This window comes from Pimephales promelas, chromosome 15, assembly GCF_988280905.1.
Source record: "Pimephales promelas chromosome 15, fPimPro1.hap1.1, whole genome shotgun sequence".
Lineage (NCBI taxonomy): Eukaryota > Metazoa > Chordata > Actinopteri > Cypriniformes > Leuciscidae > Pimephales > Pimephales promelas.
The window spans coordinates 6,576,250-6,601,741 of NC_142783.1; the positions used below are offsets into that span (position 1 = coordinate 6,576,250).

The window sequence follows — 25,492 nt, forward strand, 5'->3', positions numbered from 1 at the left end:
AAACGTAAATTGACTATCACATAATTCCCTGTGTGACACTTACTTCACATGTTATGAATTTTTGTTTAAATAACTGTTTCCTCATAGTTTTCTTGTTTTGTTTTTTTCTAATCAGTTATGTACATTAGGGTTTTATGTTACATTTAATGTTGTTAAATTAATGTTTATTGCTTTTTTTTTGTTTCATGTGTGTTACCATGATGGTGTTTATTTAATGTTTGTGTGAATGACACTGAAGCTTTTTTATATAAGTATTAACTTTCTTGTGGCAGAGCTGCTTGTGATGAGCTGTGATTGATCATGTGACTCTCATTACTGTTGTGATGATTGTTGATTGTTAGTGTATTACAATGGTATAAAACGGATATCAAAACTTCAATGTGTTGGTAAATTAACATTATATCAGATAAATGAAATACGGTTTATTAGTGTAAATTTTAAGTTAAGTCTGTAAAACCAATAACGTTGCTACCGTATTAGGCGGTAAGGTTCTGGCAACCACAGCTGTCGTTTTTTTACCGTAAAAAATACGGTTTTAGTTTTTACAGTATAGTATATTTCTCCCCCCTATTTTTGGGGGGGCTAGTAGTTCAAAATGGCCGGTAACTTAAAAATGTAGTAGCCATAGCCAAATTAGCCGGTGGTGATTGAAAAAGGTTAAACCCTGGTGGTGTCTGTTTAATGCTATGACTATTTTACTCCTTTGAAGGTGAGCACAATTTATGTTCAGATTGCTTGTATGTTGCATTGACTTTATTATTATCTATTCTCACATTTTTGGTGTCATTTGCAGATCACTAGGTACTCTACCAAAAATACAGTCTATGTTTTTGAAGCACAGCCATTGTGATGGACTGGCTGTAGCAGATATAACTTACAGGGATACACGGGAGTAAGAAACAAACAACCTTCAGTGCAACAAGACAGGGGACTAACTGAAACAGAGGGCTTATTTATACAGAAAAAAAGGGAGAAACTAACTAGACGCACCTGAACTAGGGGCTCTAATCAAATCTGTAACTAACTAACAAGTGAGAGGAACTGAGGGAACAGAACTTATCAAACCAGAAGCAAGTACAAACAAGCAAGAAACACGACAAAACAAACTCAAACCGCGACAGCCATAGTCTGAACCAGTTGATTTTACGATCTCATGAAAGCTTTTGTGTCTGAATGAAATATACTAACAGTCAACATTTATATGCATGTCTTTAAATGTTTTGGTCAGTGTTTAATCATATCATATATAACTGCAGTGTCATCTGGACTTCTTGTGTGTTATTTTGTGATTTTGTCTAATTCTTTATTTTTGATTATTTTCTCCACAGATATTATTGACAGGAATGAACTGAGGCTATTCTTTGAAACCAACTGCTCACAGATTTATTTTATCTTCTATGAAAATTTCATTACACTGGAAAGCAACTTAAAGCAAAAAGGTAAGACATTGTCTGCGTTCTTGAGCTTAAAATGCAATGGCTGAGTCATTAGCCAAGTTTACATCCACTTTTTGCACTGTTTTGTTATCGGCAAAGTGTATATGCCTTAAAAAAAATATTTTTTTGTCAAAATTTAGCGGTCTCTGGCCTGTTTCCATCCAATTTAAGCTTAAGCTACTCCCCTCAGGTCGTAGGTACTCCATGCCCAAATGCAGGTTAAACAGATATAGGAACTCTTTTATCCCGACTTCAATCTCAATATTAAATAAACTACCAGAACTGTTTTAATGTACTTCTATTTAATTTATTTATTTATTTATTTATTTTATTTATTTATTTATTTATTTTTCTATGTATTTTTGGGGACTGTGTGTTTTATGCCTTGTGGTAATGTTGCGTGTTGTGCCTTGTGTTTTTTCTGCTGGCTGTACAAATAATTGCCCTCCGGGGACAATAAAGTAACCTTAACCTTAACCTTAACCAATTGGCTTGACAAAATGGTGTGCGTAATGACATCATCCCTAAAAAAATATGTTTTTTTTTGCATCTTTTTTTTTTTAAAGGCAGAGTAATATTACAATTGGAATTTGCCAGTTTACTGCTTAATATTTTCACAAATAATAAGCCTATTACTTAGGACATATTAGTAAATCAGAAGATCATGCTGAAGTGGGACTGCTGGTCTGACAGGACTGCATGTAGGCCTAACCTTTATGTGATGATGCCCATTTGGACACAGGGCAGCTCATTTGTCATGTTGCCTATGCAAAAATTTAGGGTTCATAAAAAGGTGGCAGTGCAGTGTAATGTTTGGTCATATAGCAACAATATTTAATGTAACTTTGAATATGCGGTCAAAGGTGTTTCTAAATCGTTTTTTCGCGATATTTAAAGTATCAACCTAGAATTTATGCACTAAAGTTAAACAGAAAAAGATTGTCAACGTTTGCAAAAAAAATTATTGATAATTGGCATTTCCATCAACTATATCTGTAAACATTTCGATGCTCGAAACCTTTTTTAGCTTTGGATGGAAACCTATTTTCATGTGTCTTGAGATGTGTTAATAACCCTCTAGGCTGCCCTTGGTCTATAGTTTACAGAATTAGCTGAGAGAACTTTTTCTTTTCTTAAGAACAATTATACTTGAAATATTTCCAAAAATCTAAATGAATCAAGCTCTTGTGTGCAAATGAATCAAGTCCATGTGTTTCAATGCACATGCATAAAATTCCTAAAAAAAAATAATGGAATGTCTAATATCCCTTTACTTAATGACTGCAAAAGTGATCTAAATCAAAATTTTGTTGTATTCTACGGTTAACTATCTAATATCTGCTGATAAATATGCAATGTCTCCCGTTGCTGATTTTTAAAACGAGAAATCATCAATCAGCTAATGACTGATATGGTCTTGATATATATTGTGCTTCTGTTGTAGCACATTCCCCATCAGTCACATACTATATACTGCTTTTTCAGTTTCATGGTACATTAGTAGATAGCTTGCTTGGATAAACATTTTGAAAAAGAGCTTTTGAATAATGCATGATCCTTCCAGGAAAAAAAAAAAAAAAGATTCAGTCCAACACTTTCTCAGCTGGACGTACCAGCCCTGCTTCGCCGTATGCCCCCTCGTGTGAAGTTAATGAGGCTTTTGTTTCTGTTGAATCCCATCTCTGATCGAAGTGTTTTTTCTGCACTGTATTCAGTGAAGGTCACCTGTCTTTCATGCTGAAACACAATTCTACAGCAAAAGTATTTGTTTGAAACGTACACCTTCCCTGAGGAGAGTGGTGATTCAGCTGAGCAGTTTTTAACTTAGTAACTTTTTGGACAGGAATTCAAATCTTGGAACGCAGATTTGCTGATATGCAGTAATAGTAATAACTACATTAACCTTCTTAAGAGCTTAAGATTGAGTATCACCCTCAAGATGAACAAACTCCTAACCTTAACTCTTTTTCCTGGGTCAAAAATGGCGGCGGATGAACACGGTCATCCACACACACAGATCAGATATCGCAGGACAGATCATAAAAAAAAGTGTTCAGAACTAGTTTATATAAAAAAAAAATCTGTACATTTCCATATACAAACTCAATGAGTAACTGATTTGAAAAGTTAGTTATAAAATGAACAGTAACACATTACATAGAAAATGTTGAGCAGAGCAGCTTTTTTTGCATTTACACGGCAAGACTTATTGCACTTATTGTTTCTCTTTGTAAGCTTTGGTTAAAGGTGGCTGAAATTCAACTTTAGACATACAATCATTTTATCCTTTTTTGACTCAAACTTTCCTTAATAAGCTTTTATCTGACCGAGTTCTCTTGTGCTTGTAAATTACTCACAAATTGTATGATAGTTCGATAATCTCCATTCAGTTTTCACACAATATTAGTTGTTTTTATTCCTTGTGCAGAGCATTGCACCATTTCATGCATTTCATATGTTTGAACCTTCTGGATGCCCAAAATTGATCGGAAGAATGCACGTTTAAACAGCTTATGCCTAGTTTACACTACATGATTTTAAAATGTCGGGCTGAACTGTGCAGTTCACACTACATGACTTGCTCTCAGTGAAATCATGAGTGTTCAAGTTGTTAGCTGTTCACACCACACAACACAACGTGATTGATCCACAACAGGAGGTAACTCACTACACGAGTTAACAACGCACTACATAGAGATGCAACCACGATCGGATGATAAGAGCATATCATTTGTGACTCAATGAGAGCTGTTTCAGTACTATAGTACGGTCTACATCCTGAAAATAATCAAACAAATAACGAGTTGACAACAACACGATTCTATCTGGTCTAGAAACCATGTTTTGTAACGAAAAACCACGCAATAAAACGAACCAGAAATGACGCGAAACTGCAGAGAAGAACACAACACGCGAATATGGACGTCAGACAGAAACTAGTGCTGCACACTGTTTGCTCGACGATCTGCTCTGAGAAAAAAAATGCAAAAAAGAAAAAGTAAGATTTACCTGGTGTCCTCAACCCATGCGTTGCTATGATTGGCTGTACTCATGACATCACTGAGATTGAGTCGCGCGACTGCTCGAGATATCTAGCATGCTAGATATTTTTCTGAGCTCGGTGACCTGTCTGCGAGGTGTCTGTGAGCTGTCTTTGATGCGTTGTTGGCTCTTTCACACTAACGGATTGGCGAGCGTTGATCGTCCGCTAATCGCCCGCGATTTGCACGCGATAACACCCTGACTTGTCGGCGACTCAACGATTTGCAAATCGGGCTTAAATCGGGCTTAAAATCACGTAGTGTGAACTAGGCTTTATTGGACCTGTAAGTTACCTGCCATTGTAAACGAATAGGTACTATATTGTAACACACAGTTGCTCGCACATCATGTGCAGATCGCGTGCGAACAGAATCATTCAGTAGCTCAGAGGCCGTATTCACAAAGAATTTTAGGAGTGCTTGTAAAATATTTTATCTAGGAGTTTTCTCTTAAAAGTTATTCACAATGCCTTTCATACCTACTCTTAGTAAGGAAAAATGACAACTCCTAAACTCAGAGTGAGTCTTCGTTGCTATGGATGACGTCTATTCTCATGCACGAGCTTCCTCGCAATGATCACGTGATTGGTTGTTAGATGACGGCCATCATGCGGAACATAACACAGCAACAAATCATGGAATTACGACATCTAAATATGTCTGTGTCCTACACAAAATAATAATAGTACAGTCATCAAAATGCATATATAATGACTAGGGCTGGGTATCGATTCACATTTCAATTTCGATTCGATTTCGATTCGCAAGCTCTCAGTTCGATTCGATTTCGATTCTCGATTCGATTTTCGATTCTCGATTCCTGATTTGATTCTCGATTCAACTATAATGAAGATGTAATAAAAATCCTATATTTATAATTTATAAAAAAGAACAGTGGACATAAGTTTACTAGTGGTTAATTAATACAAGAAAATTAAGAGCCATAAACCTATATATAAAACACTTTTTATTTTAGGTACACTAAATGCATACAAAGACTAGACAGGATTTTGATGCAATATGCAAAAAAAGAGTCGCACAGTCGCACAGAACAGTCGCACAGCTTGATCAAACAGTATCATGTTATTTTATGTTTAAGATAGATGAATATATAAATATTTATACATTTTTTACATTGATCTTACCTAAATGTTAATGTATTTTTTTGTTAAGAGTTTATGTATGTATGCTTGATTTCAATCTTTGAATTAAATTGAAAAAAGTAGCACAATAAAGACAAAAATTAAGAGACATTTTGGGGTAGTTTTTTGGGTATGTCAGAAATACTACAGAAACTGAATAAAGTAATCCAATGTAAAATAACACTGGATAGTCTTTTTAGTCCAGACTGAATTAAATACAAAGGCTATTAATTCTGATTGCTTACAATTAATACTATATTTTGTTGTTATGACAACAGAATTAATGACTGACACAAATGGCTGCGTTCACTTTAAGAACTAGTGCGCGAATCCATTACTGTTTCATTAACTTTCTGTCACACGCGTTTAATGCTAATTTAAGACATTACCGACTGTCTTTACGAGGTTACTCACCAGGACCAGAGTTTTGACATAATGTCGCGTGTTTTAACTGTTAAAGCGATATAATCCAGGGATAAAACTTTTGTTTCTGGCGAGCTGTTTGTGAGGCGGATTTAGGCTGTGCACGCAGTGAAAGAAATCTCTGAGAGTGCGCGAGCACGGGATGGTTTAACATTGCTTGAGCAAATAAATTATAAATGTTAGTTACGATCATAGGTCACGATGCAATGCTGGCCCGATTGTTAAGTGAATATTCCGTCGTGTCCCGACTCCTAAACGCGTGTGTGTATCGACAGCTGCAGCGCTTAGCGCTTGCCTAGTGCAGAGAGACGAGAAGATGCAGCACCGCGTCCGCGAGCCCTTTATATGGAAAAAATCGATTCGTGGCCGTTAAGAATCGATTTTGAATCGACCACATTTTAAAAAACGATTAATCGAAAAATCGATTTTTTTGCCCAGCCCTAATAATGACATGTTTGTGCAGGCCCCAGTGAAGTGTAATACTAAAAAGGCAGAGAGAGAAAAGTCATGAATTAAATGAAGGTATCCTAATACCCCTATGAAAACCACCACTTGCCTAATAATGAAAAACATTTGCATTGACACTGCTTGGTTAACTGACATCCTATTAGCCTAACTAGACTACTAAAGCGAGGAAATATTGCTCCTATTGAAGTAATGTATTAGTTGAGTGACGGTTGATTATGAACTCGCCAAAACGGAAAAGAAAGCCCAACTGGGCGCAGGATCAGTTACTGCTGCTGACCCAGTTGGTGTTAGAAAAAAGAAGAAAAAAAAAACATAATAAAAGGGAAATTCGGCACTAAGATATCAAGCAAAACGACAAGCGGACGACTGCGAGAGGTGCTAATATGTGCTACAATCCTTTGTGAATAGGTCTTAGTGAGTTAGGAGTCCTCTCGACTTCTTTTAAGCTGTCCCAGACTTGGGTGCTACTTTTTGGGCTAAAATGCTTCGTGAATTACTCTTAGTGACAAAAAAATTAGGAGTCCTAAAGTTAGCAGACACGCCCATTATTTTTAGGAGTTGCTCCTAAGTTCGCCAGTAACTGTACGTTCACACCGCTGCCGACTTGAGTGTCCAAAGTGGCCGGAAGTCATTCATTTTCAATGGAAGTGGCTTGTCTCAGCTGCAAGGAGTGTCAAATCCATCGGCTTTGCGTTTTGGGCGTTTCGAGCGTCAATCAGAAAGTTGAAAGAAGCTCAACTTTATGGTAATGAGCTGGCAAGCAGCGGCAAAACGCCAGCAACCAATCGACATATAGACGGCCTTCACGCTGGCTGATTCCAGAGAAACATACAATGTAAAGTTTCGTTCCTACCAAGAGAAAATGGAAGAGAAGCCAATAATCGCCATAGCTGTGTTGTGTGCTGTGTCGGCGGCGGTGTGAACGTACAGTTAGGAGCTACTTTTAGCCTTAAAATTCTTTATGAATACGGCCCCAGAAATGTATTGTCAAAACTGTTCTGTGATGTATCAATAAAATAGCTTAGAAACTGAAAAGTTCTATATTTCTTAAAAACTAAACTCGCAGCTTCACTATTAGTGGAGAGACGCTGCCAGGTAGAACGAATTGACATGTAATCACTCACTCACTATTGCATTTGTAAAAATGTAATCTTCACTGTTTGCTGCTTTATCTGTATCTGATTTAGAACAAGCTGAATTCTGGGAGAAATATAACAACCCAAAAACAAATGAACTGATTAAAATAAGATATTATAAGGACAACAAACTGGTGTGTCATATCATAGCTGTACACAATGGGCGGTATCCAAATTTTCATACCGTCAAACCTCCTCCCTATTTTACCGCGGTACACGGTATTACTGCGTGACTAATTAAAAATTACGAGATAAGGCTCAGACGGCATCATACATGATGACACGTTCAACCAGAGAGTGTCGGTTCCAATAATGCATCTAAAAGCTGTCAATCAACTATTAGAAAACAGGAGATGCACATTGTCTCACACCAGAGAATGTGAGCAGAGTGCTGATATTTCCTCTAGAGAGGGGAGCACATTTCTGAAGATCACGCGCCACGAGCTCTGTCCACTCGGCGAAGCGAGCCGAGATAAAAATATTTATTAATAAACTAGTGTTTTCTATGTCAGTTGCTGCAAAGATAAAGATTGCATTGATGATGCAAACTAGCATCTTCGCGGTAGTGAACGCGAATAAAGAGTAATGCACACTTCATATGAATTAGCCTAAACATAAGCAGAGAGCAGCCCATTTTTTTTAGATTGTTTGTTTTGTTTAAAAGTATAGACATTTCAAGCTTACTATATATATACACTAACACTTCTCAGATCTTGTTTCTTATATGCGAGGTTCAGTTCATGTATGAGTCGCGCTCCAGTCATGCGCCGGCGCGTGTCCTGATCACTATAGTTGCTTTTCACTTCACTTTCACTTTATTTATCCTTAGAAAGGAAATTTACTCTGCAGCAGGATCTAAAAAAACAAGAAATAAAAGCACCACTAGATGCCAACAACATTAAAAACACGACACAAGACATCCACACATCAAATTAGTCAATCAATTAATCAATAGAGACACTCCTTCCCCAGAATCAAATGACCAAAACAAACACAATGCAATACACAGATCAGTATATCTTATACATAATGACAAAAATAAATACTGATAAATAAGCATGTACCATAAAAATTCATAAGATATCACTCTAGTGAATTCAGGTTCCTTATAGCCACAGGAATAAAAGAATCCCTAGCACGTCTGGTTCTTAGCATGGGTAGCCTAAAACGGCGACTTGAGGGGAGCAAATTAAACTCCCCAAAAAGTGGGTGATCGGAGTAATTTAAAATTTGATTAGCCTTACCCCGGACCCGTTTATTGTATATCTTTTGCAGCTGTGGTAGCTGTACCCCAACCACCTTAGACGCAACATTAACCAGCCTTGCTAGCTTATGCTTATTGATCGTTGAAAGGCCACCATACCACACCACAATACACAGAGTCAAGACTGATTGAATAAAGCACTGGTAAAACAGAGTCATCAGAGTCTTACATACACTGAATGTCTTCATCTTCCTCAGGAAGAAAAGTCTCTGTTGGACCTTTTTACAGACAGCAACTGTGTTGCTCTCAAAAGATAGTTTGTTGTCAATGATGGTTCCTAGATATTTGTATTCATCTACTTTCTCAACATTCATGTTCTGGATAACAGTTTGTGAGACATTATTCTGTGATCTACGAAAATCGATTATCATATCCTTTGTCTTGGAGACATTAATAGACAGGTAAAAGGTTTCACACCATGCAATAAAATCATCAACAACAGGGCCATGCCCATCCTCCTCATTATTTAGAAGACTCACTATAACGGTATCATCTGAAAATTTTACATAGTGCCTATTATCATACTTACTCCTACAGTCATTTGTATATAAAATAAAAAGCAGAGGAGAAAGGACACAGCCCTGAGGAGAGCCAGTGGAGGTAAGGGCTTTTGAAGATAAGACACCATTTACCCTAACACACTGCGACCTATTTGACAAAAAATCCAGTATCCAGCCAATTAAGTTAGAATTCAAATTAAAAATAGACTGAAGTTTCTCAGCCAACAAGAAGGGCTGAATGGTATTAAATGCAGAGGAGAAGTCGATAAAAAGATTTTATGAATTAATCCAGGCAATTCGTTGATGAAAAAAAATTTAAATGAAGATGCAATTTATTCAAAACGAAATTCGTTTTAAAGAAAGGATTTCTACAAAACAAAACGTAATAAGTGGTCATAATCATGTCTGACTGACCCATTCCTAATGTTTTCCGATATTGCGCATTTTATGATCTTATCTTATTCATCTCATGAAGTTCCCTTTTCATAAAATCAACATACATAGAAAAACATCATATTATTAAAAAATATGAAAGTATTATACGATAATACCGCCCAAGCCAAGTACACAAGGCAACCCGTGTTCAAGTCTTTGCTCGAGGTTCAGGTTTATTTGTTCATTAAAGGGTAACTAAACCCCTGGTCAGAGCCTGACTCCACCCACTGGCAATATTTGAAAAATGCTGGAAAAGTGGGCAGAGCCCAGCGGAGGGGGGCGTGCACCTGAGATGCATCTCTTTGTATGGAACTTGCCTACGTCACCAACAACCGCTGTGTCACGTACTACCGCAAACATCCAATAGGAAAATTCAACTGCAGTAGCCACCGTTCAACCTGAAGAGGGCAGCACTAAGATGTTTTTACACCATATATTGTAGAAATTGAACACTTTATAAACAAATGCCAAAAAAGTTACTCGAATCAATGACTGTATTAATAAAGATCCATTCTTACAGATCATTAACTAAAAAAAGTTGGTTAAGTGTTTAGTTACTCTTTAATGATGTCATTAGTCGACGTTGACTCGACTTTCACCATATAAATGTCGACTTGCAAAAAATCCCTAATTTATTATTACACGATCATCGTTTTCAAGATCATCTGTGCCACTGTCACTACTCATGCCAATCCCTAATTCATTGAAGGTCAACATGTTGTGAATCTGTAATTACACAACTAATTCTCTTGCTTTTCTTTCAGGGAACAAATCTCAACGGGAGGAGCTGGACTCCATCCTCTTTATTTTTGAAGTAAGTCTTTCCTTCAGCTTGCACTTCATTAGTGTTCAGGGTTGTTTGTTGCTGTTGAGTATCTCTGTTGATGTTTTCCAGCTCTAAGGAGGTTTTGCATAGATGCTGGTTTTCTGGTTTTTCCACTCTCTCTCCTGCTTTTCCTGGAGGTGCCGTCCTCCCTGTGTTTTTCCCGCGTGTCTGAAAAGTAGACTCTAGTTTGCAATACAAATAGGCAGGCAGGGCATTCTCTGGTTTCATTGCTCAGGGAGGTGAACAGTCTTTCTTTTTTCTTTTTTTAGGAAAAATAGTGTCTCGGTGTGAGAAGAGAGTTTGCGTTGCATAAACAGAAGTTGACTTGAAAGGTCACCCTGGGGAAATACCTTTAATGTGTTTAATCAGAATAATTCACATTTATTTGTATGTGAATGTTTCTACATTACAATTTAGAATTTCTGTTACAAGATTTCCATTACACAAGAGTAGATGTTAACACTTAACACTGCTGATTTATACTAGGCTTTCGCCAAGGTAAGCAAAACTAAGATGTAGCTTTACAGTAAACTATGCTTCTCCATCCATTTACGCTTCTTTCCATATGGTGGCGGCAACTACAGTGTGGTCTCCCAACACAATAGGTGACTGTGTCAAATTAATGCCCATACGTAAAAAACGTACAGTTCTAATACAAATCCTGTAGTTAGCTAATATCATGTATTCATTTTGGCAGAAACAATGATCTCATTACATAAGTTATTACCAGTTCATAATGATTACAATATAAAATGGTGGTGCATAGAAAAGGCAGTCGTGCCTGTTGACCCAAATATGGAAAGCACTTTTGAACTTTATAATCTGAGGTTTGTCCAGAGATGTTTCGCCACTTTTCTGTAACTGAAGATGACTGTTGAGCGGTATGACTGTGTCCTCTTGCCTGAACATCCATCAGTTCATCTTCGAGTGCGCGGCGGGACAAACCGAAAGTTGCAGCCAAGTCCTTGATTTTTTTCCACAGGGAAAGTCAATGGCTCTCTAATGAAATGTCCTGCAGATTTTAATCTCTGAAAATCAGAAAATGAGAGGTGAATTTCTCCTGCATTTGACTGACCGTTGTAACAAATCGTTCTTTTTGTTGTATGTCCAGTACACCCTCACACACGTCATTCAGAAGTGGAAAGTGAGTTAAATCATCATCTTTGAGTTGTGCCGTGTACAGCCCTAGCTTCATTTTGAAACTCAACACAGCCGTCATGTTTTTCGTCACCTTGAAGTTGTAAGTTCAGCTTGTTTAGGTGAGCTGTGACGTCTGAAAGAAAAGCAACGTTTGTTTTCCACTTATTGTCTCTCAAGACTGGAAATCTTTCTCCCTCGCCGATGTCATTAAGAAAGTTTACTATTTCGGGGAGTACAGCCAGAAAGCGATGCAAGACTTTTCCATGACTTAGCCATTTCACTTCACTGTGCAGAATGAGGTCTCCGTAACCACTGTCCAGTTCACCCAACAACGTAATAAAATGGCGGTGCATTAGAGGCTGCACTCGAATGAAGTTGACCACACCTTGACCACATAACCTCCACGAAGTATCCATCAACTAACTTGCTGCGTAGTGCTTGTTAATGCACAATACAAATGAGATTTTTCGCATTTCAGCTACGAGACCCTTGTGTTTTCCCGTCATTGAGAGCGCACTGTCAGTTGTGATGGAGAAACTGAGGATTCCGGGACAAGTACTCTATGAATGTCCTCGCCCCTTTTGTTCATTCATGTAGCGATTTCAATGCCAATCTTCTGTAACCTTAAAAGTCTCTGAATACACACATCTCACCCAGATGCAAAGCTGAGCAACATCTCTGATGTCTGTCGATTCATCCGCAGCCAAACTGAGTGCTGAAGCAGTGGCTATCTTAGTTTTTAGTTGTTCTGTCAAATTGTCAGACATTTCAGAAATTCGACGAGTGACTGTGTCATTGCTGAGCTGCAAACTTTTTATCCTGCGAATTATCTCGGTCATCACTATCAGGTCATCAAACAGACATTGTGATTCCAGAAAACAGTTCTTAACTAGCTCTCCATCACTGAATGGTTTGCCTTGTATTCTGTATTCTCGCATTGTATTGTGTTCAACAATGGCATTTTTTTCAAGACTAGTTATCCTGAAAGTAGGGATGTCCCGATCCGATACTCAGGATCGGTATCGGCTCCGATCCAGCCATTTTTGCGGGATCGGGTATCGATCAGACGAGGCCGATCCAAATCCGATATTGTGCGTATACTATTATGTTATTGTTAAGCCCCACAGAAGGCACAAAAACATTCTAAAGTACCATGACGTTTTCGTGCACTCTATTATAAGTGTTCTGAAGCCATTATGTAAGAGAGAAATTAATATACAAGTCATTAAATTCAGGATCACGTAAACGTTTTCCTCTCGCGGCTGTCAGTCATTCTCCATTCAGCACTCAAACAGCGCGTCGCGTTCGGTTACAGTCAATGATGAAACTATCTTCAAGATGATTCAGTGTTTATACTATTATACTTTATCTGTAGATTAGGGTCTATATTTTCGCATAAAACAACATTATCTTGCTGTAACTTAATCGTGTTACTTTCTACCATGTGTCGGACGCTGTCGGTTAGATCACAACACTAGAATCAGAGCACTATTGTTCTTCACGCGCACAGTAACTGAAATTTAAAACTGTTTAAAGAAAAGGCTCGATAAACTATTGCATAGATAGATACTGTTTAACACACTGTCCATCAATATGTATTTCCTTTATGCTTTGAACTTTTCAAAGCGGACTCGACGCGCAGCTTGCATACCATAGTGTGCATGCATACTCGGCTGCGTGCTGTTACTCCACGTAGTTTCAAGCGCATCATTCTGCGCTCGGAAGCGCATAAGCGCTTTGTGCCGCACTGTGTTGGAGTCATTCATATCATAATGCAGTGACGCAATTAAAGCTTATTAACAATAATAATTATTAATGTTGCTGCCTCATTAAATAGCTGTGCTAAAAACTTAAAACATGTCTCAATTTTTTAGTAGTCTTTGGCTATATCTAAAATAATTATCTTTTTAATTTTTGTTATATTGTTTTTCATGAATTTATTTTACAACAATACAAAGAGCAATATTTATTATTCACTAATCTAGTTTATAATAGCATTTTTTGTCATTGATTATGATCATATATTTTGGGGATTTGTTGTTTATCTTTATTATGAAGCTGTATGTAGATTGTGTTTAACACACACCAGAGTGATAATGAGTTTAACACACAATTATAGAAATTCTACTTGCTTTAAAAAAAACTGTACTGGTATTTACAATGTAGAATGCTGCTGTTTAAATTGTTTTAACTTTAAACCTGTTGGAAAATATAGCTAGCTTCAAGTACTGAAGTACCTGTATTTTCTTATATATATATATATATATATATATATATACACTGGAGGTATATTTTAAGGGGCTAATTGAGAAAATTGCTATATTTTTTATTAGTTTAAAAATAAAATAAAAATATCGGATTAATATCCGTATCGGCAAAAGCCAAAGCTGCGGCATCGGTATCGGTATCGGAAGTGAAAAAGTGGTATCGGGACATCCCTACTTGAAAGCTCTTTCCTGAGATCCAGGTGGATATTTTGTGTATAATAATGAAAACAATAATAAAATAATAATTTTAAAACTGTAAGTTATTAATATATATATATATATATATATATATATATATATATATATATATATATATATACATATATATATATATATTTTTTTTAACGTGGTCAGCATCATGGGCCGCATCTGCTTGTGACGGGCCACGGGTTGAGAACCACTGCCTTAAAGGGATACTCCACCCAAAAATGACAATTCTGTCATCATTTACTCACCCTCAAGTTATTACAAACCTGTATGAGTTCCTTTCTTCTGCTGAACACAAAGGAAGATATTTTGTTCTGAGAAAATGAAGACAGAATTGTATCCCTTTAATATTTCAGTCTTTCTACTCTTTAAGGCAAGTTGGTTCACTTGGTGGCCATCTTGGCTACACCCCAGAGCTAATATTGTGTATGTAGGCAAAATGAATAGATCATACTGTATATACAATACTTTAATAGGGAAACTATCAGAACCTATATATCATGTTTCAGCTCAGTTTCAGCAATAGTATCATAAAGTTTTTTTTTTCATTTTTGTCCAGTGTCTGTGGATGACTGCAAAAAATGTCTTTGTACTCTTTTAAACTAGAGTTGTGTCTTTCTTCTGACCTCTGTGCACAAGTAGTCATCAACATGGACGTTATTGCTGTGGTCTCAGTAGTTGTGTCATTTTCTTCGATTGTGAAACAACAGGCAGAGCCCATGTTGCCAAATTTTAGACTAGGGTTGTAATGGTTCAAATTTCTCACGGTTTGGTTTGTATCGCGGTTTTAGGTTCATGGTTTCGAGTACGGCTTGTACGTGCTATAAATTGTCTCTGGCTATGTTCAGGGAAAAAAAAGGACTTCTGTCACTTTTCAGGTTTTTCAGGTAGGGCTGACATTAGTTTTCAGGTACAGAACTTGAATAAAATAATCAAATGTAAAATAGCATTGCATATTTCACTGTATAAATTAAAGATTTTGAGAGGGGTGGTCTGCCCCCCAAAATAATTTTAGGGGAAACACTGCACACAATCTTATCACAGTTTGCATAGTTCTCTTTTGAGATTACCCGTGAGTGGAGAACTGTATGATAAAATTTTTTTTATGGTATACCCCTATTGTAGACCCACTAATTTGTGCAAAAAATACTGAATGCTCAAGCTGAGTTTAGAAAAAACAGGCTGCTCACATTCTGAACCGCCTACACGAGTCGTTTGTATTTCGAATCCTTAGAACATATAAAATCTTATCTGAGTGCAGATAAAAATCTGGACAATGTGTTTTTCTCTGGCACGTTTTTTTTTTTTCTGGCAAGAAGTATCTACCGCTTTTACGAACTTAGTTCAAAATAAAAGTCTCGCATCAAAAAAACATAGAAGTATGTTTGTTGTTATTTCTTTGAATGCACACTTCGCGACTCAAAACGAACCAGTTGAGAAACAGTTTAGTGTAGTGCTGCCACAATTAGTCGACTTAGACTAATGTCCCCTCTTTCAGTCTTTTCATGAAGAGAAAACACATGGAGTGACCAGGTACACATGAGCTGTGTTACCATGATTCTTCACATTCATTTCGATGTGTGTGGAATGTTTAATAAGGACTAGTGAATATCTTATAAATGTATAGCACTGACAATGTACAGCAGACGAATTATTTGTCAGAGCTGCGCGCTTTTATTGACTAACACAGTTTAATTCTCACACTTTAATAGTATGTATAACTCCTACCTTATAACAGACTGTGTTACTATGAGCAATGATTACATCGAAATATAGATCTGTATGCAGGCATGCTATCTGAATTAAATACATACCTCTCTCACTTTTCCTTAACCTTCAAATGGTCTTTGTTTCCTGTTTACACTTCTGGGCTTCAGGGTCTATATACGACCCCAACAATTGACTAATTGTACAAAAAATATACATTTTTAATCATACAAATAATATATCTTTTTTTGTTTGTTTACTTCTCATCTATTCATTAATGCTGTGTTTTTGGAGATGTAAAGTACTTTTGTATCCATAGACCACACAATTCCTCAACTACACCATTAACTTGCATATGAAATATTATTTTTTTTATGATACATTGCATTTATGCTCTAGTACTATACTATATATACTAGGCCTTCATTTCTGTGTAAAAACTTTCAGATTTATGGCAGATTTTTTTTTTTTTTTGACACATGAAGAAAATAAATTTAGTTTTTTTTCACATTTCCCATTCATTTCAATGTGGGGTCATATTGACCCTGAAGAACAGAAGTGTAAACATTTATTTTTTATTTTTTACATACCTTCAGAACAACCGAATCAAGCCCAGTTTTGTGTGTGTGTATAGATAGATAATGTATGAAAAGTCACAAAATCTTATTCCACTGAGATGAAGGGGACGTTTTTTTTTTATATATAGTAAAATCGATTGGGGTCGTATAGACCCCATGGCCCGATTAAGGGCCAGCGATTGACCCTCAGTGTGCCACAGTGTTAGCACGCATTTGCTGCCGACCCCTGATTTAGTGTAGAAATTTTAATCTTTGATGCCAAAATAATCTCCTAAAAAATTCTGTCAGCCACTTATTTAGTGAGTTTAATACTATAACTAAAAGTAAGCTGAAAACTTTGTCTTAGAAAAAAAAGAACAGAACCGTCAACTCTTCCATAGTGAAGGGATTGTGAGTGACCAGTTATCAAATCAAACATTCAGTTGAAAAAAAAATGGAAAAACTGCATTGACCTTACTGGTGTCCTATTTCCAATGTGCATACTATTTAGGATAGAAAGATAGCTTGATGCATGGTGTCTATAGGTGTAAAAAGCTCTTTTGCTGAGCAAATTGTGTATATATTCAACAAATATCGTCCTACGTTGGGGTGTTTTTAAAATACCAGCTCTAGTAGCTTTTTCTGCCCTTCAATTTATAGGTCATTCTTATTTTAGATTGAAATATTCCGATGATTCCTGCACCAATGCTTTAACTATACCTGAAACACAATTATATACAAATCTAACCTGAAACATAAAGTAAAATACAAAATTATTTGTAGAATATTACGTATTTAGATGAAAATTAATTGCACGAAAGAACCACAATAACCATATTGTTATGGAGTATAATGCTCTTACAGGTTCATTAAAATCAGCTTTGAAATATCTAAACATGGCTGACTTATGATGACTCGCTGTTTATTTACTTTTTAACAGCAATGAGAAGAATAAACTTTGTGCTCAAACTGAACATCTCATTAGCTTGAAGATTTCTTCCGAGCTTTTCCCGTTTGCATCAGCATGCTGTGTAGTGGAGCGCCTGCGTACAGCGACAGCAGGAGACCAACCATTAGTAGATCCACGCTGTTAATGCAGCACGAGAGCTTCACAACCTCCATCTTACACAGGCCCATCTCCACCAGCACACCCCCATCTCTCACTCATCCGGTCCTGGCATCGCTGCTCTTCTGTGTTGTGACCGCGCTGGAGGGGATTACGGCAAACACCGCCATGTGGGTGTCTGACTGACCCCCTTTTTTATGGGTCGGCAGAGCAGAGATGATCGCTCTGTGTGGGGGGCTGGTATTGTTCTCCTCCTCCTCTCCTCTCTCTTTGTGTCTGGCACCATCGAGACATCCAGTGCACTCGTGGATCATGACTGCCTTCTCCTGAGTGTGGATATGTGGTGAACACACGTTCAATAGCATGCACACATGTTTGTGTCTTGTTAATGTGTAAGCTGATGAGACAGCACCAGGGTGATTATCATTAACTAAAACCATAAAAACATCTTTGCAACTTGAAACAAACAGTGGCTGAACTAAAAAAAAAAAAAAAGTATATTATTTTTGGAATTATGCACATTAATCGTGATTAATCGCATCCAAAATAAAAGTTTGTTAAATAAATTAACTGTGCATAATTATAATATATACATGCATGTATATATTTAAGAAATATTTGCATGTGTGTGTGTGTGTGTGTGTGATATATATATATATACACACACACATAAATATTTTATATATATATATATGATATTTTATAATATTTATATTATAATATAATATAATATAATATTTTATATATATATATATATATATATATATATACATTTTTTTTTCTTAATTAAATCACATTTTTCTTAAATAGATACATGCAAATGTGTGTATTGATATATATAAAATAGTATACACACACACACACTTTTATTTTATGTATATAATATAATTCAAAATATGAACAAAAACTAGGGGTGTAACGGTACATGTATTCGTATTGAACCGTTTCGGTTCGAGGCTTCCGGTTCGGTACGCATACAAACCGAACGATTGCTTGGGCCATTTTTCTTGCCGGCAAAATTCGTGCTGACGCGGCCAACACAACGTTGCGCAACATCCAAATGGCAAGGGTAATGAAAGCAGAAGGAAACTGCGCTCCTCGTTATGTGCTTCACGGATCGTTTATCAGTTCGGACCAGCAACATCTGTGCAGCGCGAGCCGATCTCGATCAAGCAACACTGTTACCACACAGCGGAGATCCGGTAAAGAACACATTTGAATTCGCCACTGAGGTAATAACATCGCTGCGAGATCATCTCTCCGTTATTAACCGTAGATCTCTATTAGATCAAACAGCGCTGTCATGGAAACCAGGAGAAACATTGTGCCGTGAATGAACTAGTACTTTACGTCCACAGACCAGCAACATTCACCATGGATTTAATATAGTAACACTAACTGGAACCAGTTTGGCTGGAATGGTGAAATGCTTTCAAGTACTTCACACATCTTTTTCCAGCACTTCAAAATTCAAATATTATATATAAATAAATATATATTTAAATGTTATTTTTAATGTGATGACCAAAACATTATTTGTTCATCCTTCAAAGATGACCCCTATTTATAAACCTGAAAGTTTCAAGATCTAGGAAAACTCACACTTATTTAAAAATATTTTTTCTTTAAACAAATAGGACATTTCTCTGGCATTTCTTTCTTTTTGCTGTATCGAAAACGTACCGAACCGTGACTTTAAATCCGAGGTACGTACCGAACCGTGATTTTTGTGTACCGTTACACCCCTAACAAAAATTATAATGTAATAACACTAAAATAATTTAGTGCCCTGCACAACTCAACAGCCCGTCATTTGTTTTTGCACAAATATATGAATGCATAAAATGAATGTAGCCAACCCACAGCAGCCTTGCCCAGGGATATTGACTGTGACAATGGCATTTTTCAACATGGTTTCAGTGGCGATTCCAAGCAACATGGCCACAAAAACGCTTGACAGAGTTGAGCAGCTTTATGCAAATGCACAGCGTTACGCCAACTATCAATGCATGCAGTGAAGGTCACATGATCTGCCGCTTGGTATCGCTGGGTACCGCAGTTGAGAGCCCTACAGCAGCTCGGCGTCCTCCAAAAAAGTGATCACCACGCCATAACCAAGAGTTTCTGTGCAAACCAAGATATTTTGATGGTTTTTATTTCTGCTGCTTTTTAATTTTGGTCTCATACCTTCAGTGAATTCTCATTGGTCAAAATCGCATAGATTTATTTTTAAAAAGTATCTTTTGAACCTGATTCACTCAGCATTACAGTGTTAAGTGTGGACAGGTGAATATTGTGATGCTGGAAACATATCGTCTTTCACCTGTTTAGGACACGCTTTTACAGTTATTCCATGTGTGCAGTGAAATCAGGCTTTGTCATGCATTGCAGAATAAACAGATCAACTTTCTCACCTTTCTTCTAGACTCAATGCAGCCACTGCAGTCTGAATTTAACTCGAGCATTATGTTGTCTCAAACACACACTCATGCTGGCTGCTCATGAAACTACTTGGATGATGAATGAGAGCACTGTTATCACCCTTGATAGTCATTAGCTTAAGGCAGTTCCTTTGGCATCTAAATGGGCACATAATGGGGCTCGCTGTGAGCTGCCCACAGACCCATCACAGGTGCCACACACACACACACAAAGAGCCTCTTATGGAAGAAGCGAGATGGACACATTTGCATGGCTTCCTATCTCCTCTTAAAACGGTCCCAAACGTCTCTTAAGATCCACATTAAATCTGAGATCTTCCCTTTATGACTGGCTTCAGATCAACACACACTATTTCCAAAATCTGATGCATTTCTGACTGAAACAGTTAGGGATGCTCTGATCAGGATTTTTGCAGCCGATACAAATTACCTTTTTTTCTCGTCATCACGATCAGGTTTTACCAACAACGATCCTGATCATTCAAACTTTATATAAGTAATAATTTAGCTCTCTGTTGAATGTCAGTGTCAGGCCTTTAAAAAGCCCCTATCATGGATTTTTGAAAATGACTGTTCATGTAGTGTGGAATATAGCTCTAAGGGAATGAAAACATCCTGCAAAGATTTATATCTGAAAGTGCACCGTATATAAAGTTATTGTCTTTCAAAAGTGAGATTTGACTCTAAGTCTATGAAATGAATTGTTTTTCAAACGAGTCATTAGCTGTTTCGTCGTGACGTAGATACAAAACATTAGCTCATTGGACGCTGTAACAACTCAAGAACACAAGTCTAGAACACATATTCAAATACTTCAGCTGAAAGCGTCATGTTGAGAAGACGCTGTGTTCTACATTGCAAAGACTTGTTTTGCAACACTTGTTTTCATTGTCCAGGGACGAGCATGTGAAGAATCAGTGGTTAGAGTTCATATTTGCAACGATACCACAACAGTATAGCCCGAACCTTGTTTCCTCATCATTTTAATGACGAATCATTCAAAACCATAAATGAATTCAAATGTGGATTCGCAAGCCAGTTGTTCCTGAAGGAGGGCTCAGTATCCAGTGTATATGGATCAGGTTCGTCCTCCTCCGAATCACAATCTGTAAGTATTATTAATAATGTTTTCTGTAGCATGCACAGTATAGTTATATTGTGTTGTGTGTGTTTGTACACTCCGCGCAGCTTCTAAGCGGGGTAAAGTTAGTTTTGTTTTTGATATTCACCAGACATTCATTGAAAAATGGCAATTACCTCCTAAACGACTTAGCCAAATATGACTTCGCTGTATATAATAAGCACTGCCCCTCAAAAGCCGCCGCAATGTGAGTTTCGCCGGGAAAACTCACTCTTGACGGAGACGCGAGTAAGGGACCGTGTGGAAAGTGCAATTTTTCTTACACGTTTGTTCAAACACTATACAATTTTCAACACTTGACAAGCTATAATCCTGGTTATGGGTGTTCCGTTGCCGGCAGTCTCTGCCTACGGTTTGCCAATAACAACTGACTGGGTCATTTGACCAATCGCCGCAGATTCGCATCACTCAAAGGAGGTGTTTGGGAAAATGAATCATCGAACGAATCATTTGGGAGTCGTTGAGCAAATCGGGTAAAATAAATGCATATTACAAGACAAATAAAGTGATTTTTATCCTTGCATGCACGTTAAACTGTTTTTGGGAAGTGTTCCAAAAATAGGAACATTTCAAATGCTTTGATAGGGGCTCTTTAAAAACTTGGCTTAATGTAAAACACTATCCATATTAGGATATCTGGCTTATTAAAGAGCCTACAAAACTTGATGTCAAAATGAACTTTAATTACAACCCATAAGGTGTAATTAAACATTGTCCAATATATGACTGAGGACAAAAACAAATAGAAACACTTCAACTCCTAAAAAAACAAAATGAGCTGTCGGATACAAAACTGATCAGGAATATTATTCAGCAAGTGCTGAGTATTTGTGTTCTTCCTTCCTAATTCCTATTTAAATGGATACTCCACTTTTTTTTTTGGAAATAGGCTAATTTTACCACTCCCCCAAATGGAGTTCACGTCACCGAAAGCAACAAATATTAGATAGATCAGGTAATTTCAAAATCATAAGACCACAATAAGAGAGAGCAGCACCAACCCTGGTAAGATCATTTCGTTTCTTTACTTTTAATGACGAGGAGTATTGTCTGCGACCTACTTTCACTTTAATTTGCAATAGTGTTGGCTTTATGATTATGCTCAGCTGCCGTGATGCATGTTGCAGTAGCGTTTTCATATCTTGCTATAACTTTACACAGTATAACACGCTCTCACACGTTTTTGGGAGGAGTAAAATTTAGATACGTGGTTTCAACAATCATTTAGTACACTTGTGCAGTTTTCGTCTGGAATCTCGTCTCAGATCTCCTCCTGTGGAAGTGGTTTGAGCGATCGGATTTAAATCGTCTCGAATGCGCTTCGGATGGCATTTAGGTATACCTGGTCTCAGATCACAGAACACACATGCAGTTGGTGTATGTTTATTAGATATTCAGATGATGTAGATGTGCATTTGCTGAATGTTGACGATAAATGAGAATGTATTTTAGCCGATTGTTTGTCTTTTCTGTTACAAGTAATATATTTAAAAAAGGTCCGAATATCGGCTGATATCTCGGCCTTGGCCCTCGACAACTAATAATGTTCATGCTACTCATTTCTACAATAACAGTGAATGGGGACAGTTGAAGCACCATTAAAGTATCATTACACTTGTCAACACTTTTTCTGCGCTCTCAGGCCTCTATGTTAAGGCTTTCTTTCTTCTAATGGCTCAGTTGAGACAGCGATTCAACTTTTTATTTGCCCTGCCAAAATTTTCACTGGCTCCACCACAAAACAAAAAAGTAATAAACAAATACAATAAAATGGTTATTGCTTTTGTTGTTTTTGACCAATTTAATATTTTACTGTAATAATAATGTTATAGCACTTAACTTTTAGATACCTGTGACATTTCACAACTCTTGATTCCAATTTTGAAACAATAGCTAAAACTATAGCCTAACTAATATAATTTTCAAAAGGAGTGGAGTCAGTAGTAAAATAAGAATACATAATCAAGCTACAAGCAATAGTGCAAATGAATAGTCTTCATAACATAAATGCAGATTAATCCTTATAATTAATCAGTAGGAGTGAGTAATTTTCCCTTCGTCTTTTGTTGTCTGATTAACATTGACACAGATGGCAGCAGGAACATTAGGTTGCTATCACTTTAAGACTAATGCACTGATCCAGTAGACTGATGATACACATGCATTTTCTGTCTTTACTCTTTATATTCCATTAAGACAAAACTTACTGTTCAATTGGATACTCACCAAGACGGGGATTTTGACATAATTTTGTGTGAATTTGTCCATTCAAGTGTCCCATAAGTCCCATATTGTTTGCCAAATACTGTTGTGTTCATACAGCATTTTGTTTGTTTTTAGTGTGACAGCAGCATTATATAGCAGAACTAACAGATGTTCAGAACTCAACACAAAACCAAATTCTCTGTAAACCTGCTGTTCAGTATTTTATTGCACTGTGAAATTGCTGTAAATCTGTCTACAGTAGTTCACAGCATACTGTATAATAACTTACAGTATATTTATACTGTAAAATTAATTACAGTTCTTATTTTTGCACTGCATTTTAAAATACTGTAAAGTTACTATGCAGTATAATTGATTACGGTAGTTTTTATATTCACATAAATACACATTTGCACACTACTAACTACAATCTGTCACAGGCTTATAAAAAATATAAAGGCTTGTATGCAAATTTCACAGTTATATTACTGATTATTAGATTCACGTCAATTATGACAACACTCAGAAGTCATTTTAAAAACTTGTATTAAAACTGAATTCATTAAACTGTAAAATCATTCTCCAGACTTGGCAGGGCCAATGCAGGTCCCATATTGTTGCTGCCTATAGAGAATAAAACACAAAAATGGAGTTGCACTACAGCTTGACAGACATCAATGTGATACACAGCTTTCCTTTAATTTACTGTATAGGGAACCACAATACATTCAACCAGGAGATATGCCAATATTTAATTGAATTGTTTCAATATTTAAATGAAAATGAAACTATGTGTGGGTGAGTACATTTTTTGGTACTATCACTCAATTATAAGATCCTGATCTCCTTGATCCATGTTACAAAGCTAAAACCACTAAATTTTATTAACTTTGATAGCTGAAAATCGTATATGAACAATAGTCCTTACCTCTGTATTAACCAAAAGATTTTCACTGCCTGACGTTTTTGTTTCTACAAAGAGTAGCATAAATTGACAGTTATTTTCCTGTAAGTAGTTATACAGTATGACAGCTGGAAATTCGTCAATAATACTGTAAAAGCTATAAAATTTACAGCAAGTTTCTGTAAACTGTTTTTACAGTAAACTTTCACTGATAATACGGCAAAAATACTGTGAAAACATCAGAAATCGTTTACAGTGTTGTAGAAGTAGCATTTCCCGGTCCAGGCCTGAGAATACTGTGTATTTACTCATATTACACATACAAGGTAAGCTTTTATAAACTCACTATGCATAATGCAACAGTCTCCGGGCTCACTGTGTCCTGGACACAAATATTTTAACGATACATAAAAGATGAAGCACTGTCTGGCCATCTGCATTTTTTTCTGTATGGAGATTAAGGTCAGGATTGTGATTTCAGTAGTTTTACCGCACACAGTGAGAGTATTTTAGTACTGTGAGAGTATTTTAGTGAGAGTATTTTAGTATTTTTTATTTTTTTTTGCTTTTGCATTTTATTATTTATGGGCAAATTACCCAAAGGATTAATCGACTAATCAGAAAATAATCAATAGGCAAAACACACTAATTAGCATTACAAACAAAAATAAGAAGAAACACATTTAATCAAATGTGATGTGTAAAGCAGGGACTTCTGGGAATGTTGTTTTACCGTTTTTATATATTAATTCTTAGTGTTTACTTGCAAAAACTGTGAATTTAACACTGAAATTATATGTATTGTGATGTTAAACCAACTAATGTTTTGTACCATTACTGTATATGGTACGGTAACTTTCAGTTAACCAATCAACAAGCTTTTACTATAGCGTTTTACTTTTTTTACAGTTCCTGAAATTTCATCAAAATATGTTTAATGTGACTGCGTCAGCGTCTGCGGGAATCCCTGACCCGGTTTCACTGGTCCAGTCCTGAACGCTGTGGTCCCAGGCCCTTCTGTCTCCATAACATCAGCAGACCTCTGATCCCTGAATCTCTAATTCATGTCCTGCGCCTCCTTCCTGAATCCCATCTGACCGGGCTGACCCTGGGTCAGTGCTGTCCTGCATTTTGAGTCTTTGACTTTTTTTGCTGATGGCTTAGTCTCTAGTGAACACGGGCACTT

The 25,492-nt window shown here is 36.7% G+C and overlaps 1 protein-coding gene across 5 annotated transcripts in view; it reads left to right on the forward strand.

The window, feature by feature from the left end:
* ralgapa2 (Ral GTPase activating protein catalytic subunit alpha 2) overlaps positions 1-25,492 on the forward strand; it is a 244,784-nt gene that overhangs the window by 25,779 nt on the left and 193,513 nt on the right. For all 5 annotated transcript variants that reach the window (XM_039651126.2, XM_039651128.2, XM_039651129.2 and 2 more), the window contains exons 2-3: positions 1,329-1,439; positions 10,610-10,659. In XM_039651126.2, the coding sequence (XP_039507060.2) occupies positions 1,329-1,439; positions 10,610-10,659 (161 nt within the window). The remainder of the gene's footprint in view (positions 1-1,328; positions 1,440-10,609; positions 10,660-25,492) is intronic.